At 46.5% G+C, this 15,770-nt stretch overlaps 1 protein-coding gene across 7 annotated transcripts in view; it reads right to left on the bottom strand.

The window, feature by feature from the left end:
* Window positions 1–1,106: 1,106 nt before the first annotated feature.
* The window catches only part of AKAP10 (A-kinase anchoring protein 10), a 61,240-nt gene continuing 46,576 nt past the window's right edge, over window positions 1,107–15,770 (bottom strand). For 4 of the 7 annotated variants that reach the window (XM_081218760.1, XM_081218759.1, XM_081218758.1 and 1 more), the window contains one exon: window positions 11,772–12,380. In XM_081218760.1, the coding sequence (XP_081074886.1) occupies window positions 12,085–12,380 (296 nt within the window). In that variant the 3' untranslated portion in view covers window positions 11,772–12,084. Of the gene's footprint in view, window positions 8,245–11,609; window positions 11,706–11,770; window positions 12,381–15,335; window positions 15,440–15,770 lie in introns of those variants that run through there. The other 3 variants (XM_081218762.1, XM_081218761.1, XM_081218763.1) reach the window with 3 other exon arrangements.

Genomic DNA, 15,770 nt, shown 5'->3' with positions numbered 1-15,770 from the left:
TTGTCCCATGTAACATTAAAAACAGGCACTTGAGGGTCGAGTTAATAAAATTAATAACTGTTACTGCTTCATCAAGACACTCTTATGGGAAACTGGCTCTCTTTTTTTTAAATGGCAAGTGCCTGGTGGGGAAGAGTACAGTGACCACTGGCACAGTGGGTCCAGATTCCTGCTAAGGGGTCACCATCGCTTTTGCATCATCAGTGCAAATATTCACAGTGAAAAAGACAATTCACGTCTTAGTGTTATCACGAAAATAGTTTTGACCTTGCAGACCTTCTGAAAGGGTCTCAGGACACTTGGGCAACCTGTGAGCTGCTGGACCTGGGTTGAGATATCTACCTCAACATCAGCCTCTTGCCGCCAGCAGGTAGGGACCCCTTCGGCCCCTAAGGCATGGGAGGCCTTGGTTGCGATTCTGGGCAGATGAGCCCAGGAAGACCATGAGCTGGGCCTGGCTCATTTAAAGCAAACTTTCTCTTTTCTTCCCCAGCATCTCCTGGGCCACGCTCCCCGGTTGGGACCCTTCCCTGGGAAAAACTCGCACACATCGGGTGGGGCAGACAGGGCCAGGACTCAGCCACGATAAGGCCGAGTTGGATGCTGTGAGGATGTGCCTGGGGGACTCAGGGGGACCGGACATCAGGGAGGGTCTGGGAGGAGGGGGAGGAGTGAGTCTTCGAAGGGGAAGGGCTTCCTGAGGCAGAGTGTAGGGGAGAAGTCTGCAGAACCCCACGGGGGAAGAGTGTGGGGAGGCGGAGTTAAGGGTCTAGGGCTCCAAGGTCTTGGAGGCTGGGTCAGGCAGGGCGTTCAGTGCTAAATAAGGAATTTGGATTTTATTCAGCAGACCACAGGGAGGTAATGAATGATATGATTCTATATTTAAGGCAAGCCCCAGTCTTCCTAAAGAAAAAATTGAAAAAAAAAAAAAAAAAGTAAGGTATCGGGCTTCCCTGGTGGTGCAGTGGTTGAGAGTCCGCCTGTCGATGCAGGGGACACGGGTTCGTGCCCCGGCCCGTGAAGATGCCGCGGAGCGGCTGGGCCCGTGAGCCATGGCCACTGGGCCTGCGCGTCCGGAGCCTGTGCTCCGCAACGGGAGAGGCCACAACAGTGAGAGGCCCGCATACCGCAAAAAAAAAAAAAAAAAAGTAAGGTATCAATCTGAATTTAAAGTTTTTGGAATGTTGACAAAATAGTCAGATGTCTAGTTATATCTAATTTATTTAGTTACACATGCATATTTAAAATAACATTATATACAAGAATACATCAGTACAAAATATTGCTTTTTTCCCCATCTCACATTTCAAGTAACAATGTTATTCACACTATATGTGCATCTGGGATACCAAAGTCTTCATCATGATAGAGCTACAGTTTCTCGAAGTGCTTCTCCTTGTGTCTGAGTTGTTTGCGATGCAGCATGAGACACGTGTCCCACACTGGTACTGGGAAGACCGACCCAAGTCCCACGTCAGCACGGTCCTCCCCAGCCCCCACCTGTCATCCTTATAACAAAACTACTCACTTATTGCTTTTGAACTTGCTCTTTGACGCTGGTTTACAAAGCCCAACTCTAGTAACAGTGAGGGGAAAACCCCTGGGATCACTCCCAAGCTTCTTCTCACCCCTCTTTCAACCCATTCCAATAGGAGGCATCTGTAACCCTGCAAAGCTTGCATGGCTTGAGGTTGCTGGGGGCTGAAATGTGAGGGGAAACCAGAGGCAGAGCAGTTGCAGGAGATGACAGTCTGGCCATGGGTGTGACTGGAGAGCCCCAGGCGGGGTCGCCATCATGGACAGTGCAGTTTGCTGGGGCAGGAGTGAGAAAGGGATGAAAGCTCTGAAGAAAGAGCCAGAGTGGGCCGGGCAGGACCCCGCAGGGGCTTCCCGGGGACAGACCCACCCCGTGTCCCCCACCTCTTGTGTGATGAAAAGCTTTAGCCTCCTAGGGCTTCCCCGAGGTCCAAAGAGCAGATTTAATCAGAGAAGTGAGAAAATGCAAAAACAAAGGGAAACAGTCAAACAAAACAAAATAATAATAGCTTAGCCATAGAACAAAGCCAAAAGACCTTTAGTTCCTCAAGGGCTATAGATAACATCCTGAGCCATATCCTTGAGCTGTTTTGCAGATACTGAAACCCCTACCAGGTGGAAGAAGTTAACTGCATGCTGACCAGCCAGCACGTAGACCCCAGACAGGTTGGAACCAGAAGGCTGATGACTGAGATTCTTGAACCACCACACTGTTACCTCACCTCCAGCCAATCAGAGAACTGTGCACAAGCCTATCACACACTCCTTAACCCTTTCCCCCACCCTGTCTTTAAAACCCTTCCCTGAAAGCCCTGGGTCTTTAGAGCAAGAGCTGCCAGTTCTCTTTGCTTGGGGTTCTACAATAAATGCTGCACTTTCCGTCATCCTGTGTCAGTGGCTTGACCATGCTGAGCACGGGCGAGTGGACCCGATCTGGGTTAAGAAGAGGACAGCCTCCCCAGGCAGTAATAGAGGATGTGGAGTGAGGACATGGCAGGGCTGGTCCAGCAGTGGGCAGTTATGGGCGATGCTGATGTGGAGTCCTGGTCCATTTGGGGGAGGGGAGGGGAGGGGAGGGGAGGGCGCAGCCTGTGCGTGTTGGGACTGTGAAGAAATGGTACTTTGAGGGAACAGACAGTGGGCATGTTCTGGGGCAAGACTGTGATCAGGAGTCCATGAACCTCGGGTCCACCTAGGCTGCCCCCAGCAGGTCACTCACCCCAGCAATGCGTCAGGGTTTGTTTCCTAGGCAGCAAGGAGGGTGGGCAGTGTCTGCTCCGGGGACAGGCCCACAGCTGGCCCCCAGGGAGCGTGTGCTGAAGGGAGAAGACAGAGGAAGGGGAACAAGGCACCCGAGCCCTGCGGGAGGGACCTCAAAAGAGGCACCAAGGGAGAGGTGGCAGGAGAGGCCTGGTCAGGGCCTCGGGGGCAGGTGGCATCGAGGACCTGGGAGACAAGCTGGAAGGAAGTGGGCCAGGCAGGATTTGTGCAAAAGCTTCCACCGGGACTCCGGTGTGACCCACCAGCCCAGACTCAGCCCTGAAGGGATGACACGTGCACTGTCCCCAGCAAATGCACTGGGGGCCGAGGCTGGTCTGGGCCTCTTCCAAGCCTCACCCCCGGGGGAGACACCTGCCTGGACGGCCTCAGACCTGCCCAGGCAGAGACAGTGGGTTGGCATCTGGGTCCCCTCGGCTTTGACAAATATCTGAATATGGATAAAGGATTTATGTGCTTGAGTGAATGAGTAATAGGTCTCAAATTACACTTCTGTGTAATGTGGGCATGCCCAATAAAAGGGAATGAAAACATGCGTTTCCCAATTTACAGGAAATGTTCTAAGGCCGTGATTCTCAAAAGTGCGGTCTCATGAGCAGCAGCAGCTGGGAATTTGCTAAAATGCAAATTCTCAGGCTCCATCTCAGACCTACCAACTCAGAAACTGTGGGCAGGGGGGAGGGGTGGAGGCCCAGCAATCCATTTTCACATGTTCTCCAGGGGATCCTGATGCACACGGAAGTGTTTAGAACCACTGCTTTAAGCTAATGGAATGTTTTTAATGGCTGCCTGGACTTGATCCCCCTGGAGAATTCCTTTGCCTCCAGAGCCTCAGTCTCCTCATTTACAACGAGGGAAAAGTACACACTTACAAGATTATCACATGGGTTCCATGAGACGGTGCCCGGCACACGGCAAGTACTCAAGTGCTGGTTATTCTCGTTAAAGGAGAACTCGGAAGGGGCTGATCACCTCTTGGCATCAGCTCAGTAGTGAGCTGGGTTTTCCAAGCTTGGGGTTTTTATATCACCTGCGTGTCACAGCTCTACATTGGTCCCCTTGTTTCTAGCTTCTAAGGCTCCACGTTTCCCAGAGCTCTGCAGAGAGCCCCACGGGGCTGTGGCTGCTCCTAGGCCCACCTGAATTAGAGAGCAGCCTGAAGGGCCCGGGGTCAAGGTGCCCACCCCTCGCTGTCAGCCAGGTGACAGCGAGGAAATGGAGCCTCACAGCCACCGGCCCGCTGGGGCACGTGGAAGGGCGTGGACAAGAGGTCACGAAACCTGGTGACCTCTGCCAGGAAGGGCTTTGGAAGGGTGTTAAATCACTGGCTCAAAGGGCTGTCTTGAGTGAAAAATACCAGCACCCACTTCAGATGAACCTCCAACCTCTACCTCCTCAGTAGAATGGAAGCTCCAGGGGGCCCAGAGGTTTTTTTTTACCCCTTCTTGTGTCCCTGCACCATCAACACTTTGTAGGTGAACACCTGCTAACCCGGCAGCTCTCTCATTAGAAAGAACAAAGGGCCCTTTGCCAAGATGGGGAGCTCTGCTTGGTCTGGAGGCCCAGCTCGAGCCGTTCCATGAGGTGCCTGCGGGTGGGGTTCTTACCGGGATGGAGGTGGAGGCCGGCTTGGGATCATTTCGGGCTAAGCCTGGCGGCTATTCAAGATCGGGGAGTCGGGCGTCTGAGGAAACGCCACCGTCACAACCCTCACTTGCTCCTTGGCAAATGCCAGCTGCCTTTGGCTGAATGCAAGCCACTCTTTTCGGGCACCTGCCCGCCCACTGCCAACAGGGTCCAGCCACCCCTGCCTGGGCTCACGAGTACTCCCTCGGGGGGAGCTGAGGAGCAGCCCCGTGAGTGCTCCGTCGTGCCCGGGCAGTGCACCAGCCAGAGGAGGCAGCGTGGAGGGAGCAGACGGGCTTTCCTCTGTGGTCACGAACGCACTCCAGGCTTTTGCTGGCCCTTTCCACCCCCCCACCCCGAGTCCGCGTAGGACCCCACTTCCTACTCTTGAGCCCAAGCAGAGGCCTCCGCGGCGTCCCAGGGCTCATCTGCAGAGGGCCCCGCACAGCAGCTGTCCTGGTGGGTCTCTGAAGCTGTAACCTTGAACGTCCTGCTGGACCTTACTCCTGCTCCCGGCCCCAGCCAACGGCCAGACACCTTACCTAGTACGTAGAAATGGTCAGCGCTTACAAATAATCATTGCCCTCCCTCATTTGAAGTTTTTATCACTCATTAACAGAAATGCCCTTCTATTTCTGGGTTTTATTGTAGGTGCTGAAAGGGGGAATGGTGTTTATCCTTCAGAAGGAAGTTGGGAAGCGTGCAAGGGCCCTGGTCCAGAAGGTGACCATCCGACAAAAGGCCAAAGACCTGCCCTTTTCCCAGGCCTGAGTAACTCCCCCCTGGAAAAATGAGGGAGTGTCTTTTTACTGAAGAAAAATTCTCCAGAATTCACCAGTATTTTGCAAACATGCTGAGCACATGTGATCATTAGTGATTACAGCAATCTGGTAGTATTGTAGTCAAAGTCCTTTTGGTTGTGCAAAGGAAAAACTCCCTTCAGACTGACTTTTAAAAAGCCAAAGTGCATCCTAAGGATACCTGAGGAATTGATGGAGTCCAGGGCAAGGATGCAGGACTAGAGCCAGAAACCTTCACCACCTCCAGGCTACAATGCAGCTGCTCTCACCCACTTGCTCTCGTGTCTGTTATTTCTGCTTGTACAGATCTCTGCTCGTTCACGTGGCACCGGCTCAGGGGTCCTGACTTGCAAGTGCCCCATACGTGCTATCACCCCAGACAGGGACGGGGATGTCTCCTGCCCTTTGCAAAGTTCTTTGGATAAAGAATGTTCTTGGGTCTGTTTGGATCGGGAGAAGATCAACACTGGTCCGATCAACTGGTGTGCAGGGGAGGGGAGGGCCGAGGTCCTTGTGTACAAACAGGCTCCACAGCACGGTAATGAGAGAGGCGCCCGCCGCTTCAGCAGTGCTTAGCTATCAGTACTTAAAACAACAAAGACGTCTGTACTTTTCTATTCAGAGCGACCTTCACCTCCAAATTCTTACTGAACTAGCCAAAGCTTCAGAAATGTAAATTACTTACATTTTACAAACGTCTACTGAATGCTGAAACCCAAGTAGAAAAGGTTACAAAAAGTTGCTCCCTGTTTTATTGCTCTTCACTGGGCTAAGCTGATACTTGTTTTTTTTAATTTTCATCACATCTTACATGAGTGATGAAGACACGCCCAGTTACAAAAGGTACCCCTTTTCACTAACTATTTTTTTTTAACAATATGCATTGATGTCAACATCATGATAAAGCCGGATGTTCAGTTGATTCACTGAACCTATAAAAACCCTGCCAGGGAATCCTATTTTGTGGGCATGCCACACAGAGCCTGGCACTCGAGGTCAGATGATTCCAATCCTAATCTGAAAATAAGTGCAAGGAGCTCCGTGAGAACATATGTCTTGTCTGGCTACCAGTTTCAGGCCATACTTTGCTTCTGTGTCCTACAGTGGGCGGGGCAGAAAAAGTAACCCAGTCTCAAACTTGCTATTCTTTTCCTTTTAAGAACCTTAGAACTACCGACATCTCTAGCTCCAAAGCACACAGTGCACACAAAGACATGACTGGACAGTATCTTAACTGAAAGCACTAGTTTAAATAGCCTAGAGTCTTACGGAAAATGTTATTCCAAACCATGCAGAGGCAGCAAGAGTCACCCAAAACCACAGTTTATTCTATGACCTTTATATTGCTTTTCTGTTATTTAAAGGTTGAAGCAAAGTGAAGTGGATGGAAATATTCTGTTAAAAGAACAAAGTGAGTCAATCACAGCATATGCATCTAATAACACCTCAGGTCTATGCCATATGCTCCAAACACAAGGCTGAGTCCAGGAGTGGCTCATGTTCTGGGTTCTTGTAAAGCAAATGGAAATATTGGGAAGAATCAACACATCTCAACAGAGGAGCCATAAATGCCCTGAAAGCAGAAAGTTGACACAATTTTAAATATAATTCATATATATATTTTAAAATCAAACACAATTAAATAGAATATGGTTTAAGTACATGAATACTTCACTTCAGAAGAATAACAGAGGTGGTACATAGTACCAAAAACTCATACACAGCCTTTCTGCTTCTTCTGTTGATGAAACAGTGCGTGTCTATACAACCAAATATTGCAGTGGAATAAATTCTCTGTTCATTCAAGACTTTCTCAAGGACAGAGGTGATAATTATATATTCATATGTGTATATATGTATTTTTTGCCAAGTCTGAGCAAAAGCAGTAACACCTAAGAGAACGTTCTTTCCCTCCAACAGTCCGTGTGGTGAGGCAGCGCTGGCACTGCCTGCATGGAGTGTGCTGGCCAACCAGGTGGCCCCGCCCATGGCAGCGAGGACCAGACCCTGAAGCTGACCAAGTGGAAGTGCAGGGAGGGGCCTCTCGTTACCCCACAGACAGAAGAAAAAGGCCACAACCTGCACACTTCCCAGCGCAGAGCAAAGAAGAGGAGAGAGTCAGAGCTGAGTGCCTCTCTGTCCCCACACCTGCCCGCCCACCTTCTTTAAAAACTCTACAATCTGGGAATAAACATTTTGTTCAAGGAGCCACAGGGGAAAACTGAAGTGATGGCTGTTGCACATCCCTTTCCACAATTACTCTGAGGGGAGGTGACGTCACCGGAGCCCAGAATCTCGGAGGAGCAAGTCCTACCACTTGCAGCACAGAGGCTCGCCCTTCCGGCAGCGGGGGAGCTGGTTTTAAGAGTACTGCGTCTCAGGAGCAATTAAAACGTGAAAACCATACACTGTCACCAAAGGGGAGGACAATGTCACCAAGACTTGACCCACGGCCCATTAGCTTCCTTCCAAATTAAAGCCTCTGTGCAGACCCCGCTCCCCGCAAGAAAAGCCACCTGCTGGCACCACACTGCCTGGCTCCTGAGGGGCCGACTCCCCTGCCTGTTCAGGAGACCAAGTGAAGCCCCTCTGGTACCCGCTGTCTGATGCTGTTGGGGTGGGTCACCGCCAAGGGAGGTGCATCAAATACCGGCTCTACGCCTCTGTGTCTCCCATGGCGTGTGGCCCCTGCCTATCCCAGTGGACCAACACTCTTCCACACGTGGGTTATTGCCATTGGAAAACTAGTCACTCTCTAGTAATGTAAACAACACCACTCTGTCTCTACAACTTTCACTGTGTGATCATCACGTGCAGGTGTGTCTACACAACACTCTGCCGACGGTGGAAGTCTAGGATTGTCTGCCAGTCTTTCTTGGGAACAACAGTGAGAAGAAATACAGTGCTCTGTTTTCACTGGCTGTGGGGAAGAATCCAACCAAAGGAAAAAAGTTCTCCTATTTTCCAAAAGCAGATTTCCTTTATCTCAGGTCTTGAGTCATAGCTGATGAAAGAAAGGAAAAGAAAAAGGTAAGGTACATTTCTACAACCAGTGACACATTACCATTGCAGATTAAGGAAGAAGGGCACCAACACTTACACTTAGTGAGCGCCTGCTACATACCAGCGCTCATGACAGCCAGGACCTGACTACAGTCACAGGAGGTAAAATGCACTAATTAGCTTCATTTACAGCTGAGTGAATGGAAGCCTAAGGAGGCCAAGCAACTCACCTGAAGGTTATATAACGAGGACTGGCACCCAGACTTGCTTTTATCTTTCCGTTTTGGCAACAGATATTAGAACGAAATATCTACTTTTTGACACATAATTCTGCTTCTAGGAATTAACTCTAAAGCATACTCATAAGAGAGGGCAAAGACTTACATACAATTCATCAAAGTATTGTTTGTAACAGGGAACGATCCCAAACGACCTAAGTGACCATCCACAGGGGGTTCATTAGATGAAGACAGGGCCATAATATGGAATGCGCCAAAGCCTTTAGAAAGAAAACAGAGAGCTTTGATCTTCTGGCCTCCTAAGACCAAGCTTCTGAGTCTGAGTCCTCCTTTTCACTGCACTGGGGAGGAAACAAACATCACAGAAGACATGGTCCCTGCTGTTTGTGAGATGGGACATAAACACATGAAACAATTCAGTAACGCTGTGAGGTCATTTACATTAAATGCCCAAGTGCTTTCTATAGACAAATGTAGAGTAGGTGATTCAAAGCAGAGAGGTATCCACAGGGGTTAAAGAGGGGTTGGGTACTCCTTTGTGGGTGCAGGACTTCTCACATTCACACATTCATGGAATGAGAATTACAGGGAATCTTATGAGATTTTCTTGTCCAACTTCTCTGATCTACTGATAAGGAAATGAAGGGACCGGAGAAAATTAACTTGCAAAAGGTCACACATACTAAAAATGGACTGAACAAGGTCTGCCGGCCTACTGCTTTTTCCATACCAATACACTGCTGATTCCTAAAGGACAGGCAGGACAATCATCTTGGCCAGCCAAAGAGAAGGTCTAGCAAGGTTAAAAGCAAAATATATCTGTGTATCTTAGAAATGAAAAGCATATGGTAATAAAATCTGAACACACAACTCCAAGGAAAAGCCTTAAGTTTGAACATCTGCTTTCCAAAATGGTTTCTAAAGAACATTTTCATATTGTCAAACATTTGATCATCAACATGACAATGGGGAATCACAAAAATAACTACCTTGCACTTCTTTATACACCTTTATCATGTTATTTGCTATTCTGGGTTTGACTGAGCCAGTGAATATAGGCAAAAATTATCACCCTTATATAGAAAAGAGGATGGAATCCGCAAAAGTAAACAGAGCTTTGGTATGAATCAGCTCAGTGAAAAGTTCAAAATTAAACCAAGCCCTGGTAATAACAGAGTAAAAAGCTGGCTACAAAGTTAGCAAGGAAAGGTGATGCTGGACCCAAACCTAAGTTCACGCCTCCATCTGAATACAGGTGACTAACACAGGTAACTAACACAGTGTTGCTAACTCCTGATAAAGTAGACAACAGAAGAGTTCAACACCTTCACAAAGAGTCTGAGCAGAGGTTCTCCTATCACATGAAGTCTTTGTGAGTCAACTCAAGTTACAGAAAGCAAAGCTGGTGGAGGAACTGGGAGTCTTTGCCTGAAGAGATAACTGGGGGTGCTAAGTGGCTGCCTCCAATCTGCTGGGTTATTTGTGTGGCTCTTGTGGGGACAGCTGGTGAAGCCATAGAAAAACAGAGGATTTGGTTGGGGGCAAGTCAGAATTTCCTAACGATCACTGTTGCTGACCTCCAGGTGAAAGTGGCAGATCAATCACAACCATTCAACTCACTCCTTCCTAAAGCAGTACGTAAAAAAATAACCCAAACAAAAACACCAAAGTCACATGAAAGGGAAAAGTGAGAGAAGAGGCAACAACAAAATGGAAGAGTGTAAATGACTTAGTAGATCCAAAAAAAAAAAGTAATTGATATTCACCTTTATTACTTCCTTCTTTCTGCTTTCTTTGGGTTTCATTTACTCATTTTCTAGTTTCTTAAGATAGAAGACTGTCACTTTTCCTCTTGTCTAATATAAATATTTAATGCTATAAATTTACCTATAAGAAATGATTTAGCAGTATCCCACAAATATAGTTGTCCCTTAGTAATGGTGGGGGATTGGTTCCAGGACCCCTGCAGATACCGAAATGCGAGAATGCTCAAGTGCCTTATATAAAATGGCACAGTATTTGCATATAACCTACACACCTCATCCTGTGTATCTGAAATCACCTCTAGCTTACTTATAATACCTAATTCAATGCAAATGCTATGTAAATAGTTGCCAGGTCACGGCAAATTCAAGTTCTGCTTTTTGGAACTTTATGGAAAAATTTTTTTTTTCTAATATATTTTTGATTCGTGGCTGGTTGAATCCATGGATGTGAAACCTTCAGATGTGGAGCCCACGAATAGGGAGGGCAGATTCTACTATGTTGTGTTTTCAGTCTAAAATATTTTCTACTATTCCTTTTTTTTTTTTTGCGGTACACGGGCCTCTCAACTGCTGTGGCCTCTCCCGCTGCGGAGCACAGGCTCCAGACGCGCAGGCTCAGCGGCCATGGCTCACGGGCCCAGCCGCTCCGTGGCACGTGGGATCCTCCCAGACCGGGGCACGAACCCGCGTCCCCTGCATCGGCAGGCGGACTCCCAACCACTGCGCCACCAGGGAAGCCCTCTACTATTCCTTTTGATTTCTTCTTTGACTAATGGGTTACTGAGAAGTATGTTGTTTAATTTCAAAATATTTGGGGATTTTCCACATATCTTTCTTTCTCTTTTATTTTTTTTTGGCTGTGCCACACAGCTTGTGAGATCCTAGCTCCCCAACCAGGGACTGAACCCAGGCCCTCAGCAGTGAGAGCCCAGAATCCTAAGCACAGGACACCAGGGAATTCCCTCCACATATCTTTCTGTTACTGATTTCTTGTTTAATTCCTTTATGGTCAGAGAAGAAACTGTATGCTTTCAATCCTTTAAAATTCATTGAAAGCTTACAGTTTGTCCTCCCTACACTTTGGAAACTGCTTCTGGGAAGTGAACTAGGGATCATCTCAATGTTACCTTCCTTTCAAGGATTAAAGTCCTCTACTGCCTGCTGTCTAATATCTGGAAAGAGCTGTTTCATTGAGTTTGTCAGTTTTCTAGTTGTTTATAATGAGAGGGCAATTCCTATAGCAGTTAACCCTTCAACGGCACAAGCAGAAGCTCCCTTATGCCCTTTTAAATCTGTGTGTCTCTGGGATCTAGTTCTCTTCAGTTTTACACACGCTAGATCAGAACCCAAGTCATCCTTACCTTTGTGGACTTCTCTAGTGGCTGATCGCACTGTGCCTGCTGCATAACGTCACTGACTATCATTTTAGCGATCTTCCAAGCTAGCTCTTCCTGGGCCTATAAAAGTAATTAAACTGTTGATAATGGTTATTCACCAGAAGAATCGGCAAACATTATTAATGTCCTAAACACACCTGTATATGCATATCATTTCTACGTATTTGGGAAGAAGCACATTCCCATGTATGAAAGGACCTGGGCCACCCTCTGGTTGTGATATATTAACATGCTCTTCACTGTCTACCCGACATCATGACTATTTTCATGTTACGCGGTCAGAACAAAACATCTTTCTTTTTCCACTCTCATCTTTCAATGTACTTAACTATTCAAAAAAGCAAGCCTCTACTTCTGAAAGTATAACTGACAGTGAGGAAGGAAACATTTGAGCTTTTGTTTCTATACTGATTACTGGTGCCTGCTGATTAATGGAAACTTAACTGCTTGGATATTTTTCACTGGCCAGAGTCCCTGGACTGAGGATACCTCCACTGCCTCTACCAGGCAACTGTGAGATGCTAGGAAGGGCCCACCCCTTCTTGTTACCTCCTAGATAAGGAAGCAGTGATGTACCATGCTGCTTAAGCAAGGGAACTAAGGAAAGAGAAAACTGGAAACCTTGCTGAGAGTAAGTGTCCCTTATAAACAGGAATCTGTTTACACTAAAAGCAGAATTTACCTCATCAGTATTTCCTTGTACCCATTTCTTCATAGCTTGAGAGAACATGGATCCTAGTAAACAAAGCCAAAGTTGAATGTAGACCTCATGCATAATTTTACATTAAAAAAGTGCTCTTGTTTAAACATCTATTCCCCAGCTTTTAAAAGATTCTTTTTTTAAAGATTTATCTTTTTAAAAAGATACTATTTTTGGGGTACAACCTCACCCCAAAATTAAGGAATATAACCATTAATAAAAACTGATTATATTGGCTCCTATCATAACAGAGTATTTAACTTGCAAATATTATGGTTTGAAGAACTTTGAAAAGCTGTTTTAGAGCTCTAGATTTTTCTTCTATTCTCCTCACTTGATGAAAGAAACTATCATCTAGTGTTAAATTTGCAGTAAACATTCAAAGATCAAATAAAACCATGACCAGGATCTGGTTTTGAGATAAGAATCTAGCAATACATCAGGAGATGTCATGTATATAAATCTTTCAGATCAGCTCCTATACAAAAGGGCTTCCAGTGCAGATTACGCTGCTACGTGCTGGATCTCTGGTCTGTGTAAATTTGCTGGGTAAGATCATAGTTTTAAACACCCATGCTTCGTCCAGGCCATAATACACCTCAACTTCCCAGGGGACACACAAGCCTATCTACACCTGTACTCTAGATGCTGAGGAGTCACCAAGGACGTAGGCTAGCCTCTATTTCCAGGTATAAAATACACAGCTTATCCTTTCATTAATACATACAGGCTCACATCCTAACTTTGCCTTAAACCAAGTGGTTGGTAGATTATTCCTTAGGCAAGATCCTGATTAGTTCAATGACTGGGATACGCTATAGTAAACTGTAGCATTCATGAAAAAAACAAAACCTGGATCCTTTCCCCTTAATATATTTTTATTTTATTTATTTATTTATTAAAACAATGGCTTTCTTTCTTTTTTTAATTATTATTACAAATTTATTATTTATTTATCTATTTATTTTTGGCTGCGTTGGGTCTTTGTTGCTGTGCATGGGCTTTCTCTAGTTACATCGAGCTGGGGCTACTCTTAATTGCGGCGTGTGGGCTTCTAATTGCGGTGGCTTCTCTTGCTGCAGAGCATGGGCTGTAGGCGTGCGGGCTTCAGTAGCTGCAGCATATGGGCTCAGCAGCTGTAGCACACGGGCTCAAGTGCTCCGCGGCATGTGGGATCTTCCCAGACCAGGGCTCGAACCCGTGTCCCCTGCCTTGGCAGGCGGATTCTTAACCACTGCGCCACCAGGGAAGCCCAATATTTTGTATTATTAGCTAAAAGTCTGAACACTGATCTAGTTAAATTTTATAGCCAAGCAGAGCCAGCAGGGCCACAACATTACATGCTCTGCCTATAGTCTCACCCCTGCCGTAATGCTCTGTCCTCGGGCTCCCCTGCGGTCACCCTGTTGGCAGCCTACTTGTGAACACTCCCTCCTCCTCTTCTAATGCCCTGTCTTTGACTCCTGTGTATCCCTGCCCCCTTTAACAAGGAGCTTCATCAGGATTCCATTCCCTTCAGCACTTTCTCTCTGGGGCATCTCATCCCCTCCTGTGGCTTTAACTTCCTTCAAAATGCAAATAACTCAAAAACTTGTCATTGGGTGTCAAACCAATACTTACAAATTGTCCTAAGGCATCTCAAACATAACATGTTCCGAGTTGAGCTCTTCTATCTCCCATGTACTCTTTTTCTTGTAGCCTCTTTCTCAGAAATTAATTTAATCCTCTATTAAAAATTAACATCATAATGCTTCATCTAGAGAACCGATATTAGAAAACTCATCTGCTTCCCTCATTTGCTCTCTGTATGAAATCTGTAACCAAATTCCACCTTGGATGTAGTCTCCTGAATTCCCCCTTGGAAGTCTTATAAATCTGACCTTCTAGTTCCTGCTACCACTACCTATCCTTGGATCCTCTTTTTCTTCTATCTACATTACTAGCAAATTATACTACCTGACTACTACCTGAATCTCTGATACCAGTCTCTCCCCAACTCCAATTCATTCGCAGACTACAGCCAGAAAAATGCATCTCACTGCACTCTGCTTAGAAATCTCTGGTGCTCAACAGACAGTACCGCAGGCTTCTTAGTATGACATGCGCGGGCTTTCACAGTGTACACGCCGCTCTATCTCCCACCACTGCACCGGGGCACGAGGAGACTGCCACTGCAGGGACTACCTTCTCACAACATCCTCTACAATTCCTTCTTGTTACACTTTCTCCTAGATGATGTGAAGGTAACTTTAAAAATTACCTTGCTTTGCCCTGGAAGCAAAGTTCTCTCATATTCTCAGGCGCTTCTGAGATACACCCGCCCCAAAACGTAGCCCTTTCTTCTGTGCTCTACTATCAGAGCTTTAAAATCCAAAATGAAACTACAGGTTGGTAAATGACTGACGTTCTTTGCAGCTGCCCTCATCGAGAAAGGGGGAGGGAGCAGAGCTGAACTGTAAACAACCGCTGTCAACGTGGTATTCTGAACCAAAGCTCGAGGCTGCGCTCTATCTGCTCTGTGATCCCTAACGAGTTACAGTTTCCCTGATCCTCAACTTCTTCACCTGTAGAACAAGAAGGCGGTACCCACAGATGTATCATCTAAAATTCGAATGAGCCAGGGCTTGGTCCCCCATTCTGCTCAGGTGTCTACTCAAAATGCTACTTCCTCAGTGAGACCATTCCTGACAACCACTTCTAAGACAGCACTACCCACCACTCTTCCAGTCCCTCACTCTGCTTTTATGTCTGTGTATAAACACAGACAGACACACACACGCACACTGTACTTATCTGTTTACTGTCCCTCCACTATAATGTTAGTTCCATGAGGGCAGGAATCTTATTTTCTTCCCAGTATTTAGAGTGGTAGATGCATATAGTAGGCACTCAAATGTTAGAATGAATGAACAAATGAATAATATGAAGAGACTGAATGAATAGAATAAGCAGAGACAGTGATTTGGGGAAAAGTTTTTTGTACATCTTACCTTTATCTTTGCTCATATATCTTTAATATATCTTAATTCATATAATACAAAAACAAACTGCAAACACCCAACACCTATTCTCTGGAGCAGCAGCACCTCATGAGCTGTCAATGGAATAAGACCAGCTTCAGAAAAAAAAACCCCAAACAGCTCAGAGACTCTATTACTACTGGAGACCCCATTACCATCTCTGACAGAAGCTACCTGATGACAGTGGAGGCCTTCCTGACCAATACCTCCAGAGGCTGTCCAGCACTTTCTCTACACCTAGGCCACCACTGATCTCTTCCTAGTATTCATCTTCTACCCAATAAAAGACACTACTGGACTGTAAGTTTCTTAACAACAGGCTCTGTATCTTCTAACTGCCCCGTGAGTCTGAGTGCACGGAGGCACTCAATAATTATTTACAGAATGAGCTGTGCAGACTTCCTT

This window comes from Mesoplodon bidens (assembly GCF_964165515.1).
Source record: "Mesoplodon bidens genome assembly, chromosome: 19".
Classification (NCBI taxonomy): domain Eukaryota; kingdom Metazoa; phylum Chordata; class Mammalia; order Artiodactyla; family Ziphiidae; genus Mesoplodon; species Mesoplodon bidens.
Note: the sequence above shows the minus strand (reverse complement) of the source record. Positions and strands in the feature narration are given on the sequence as shown.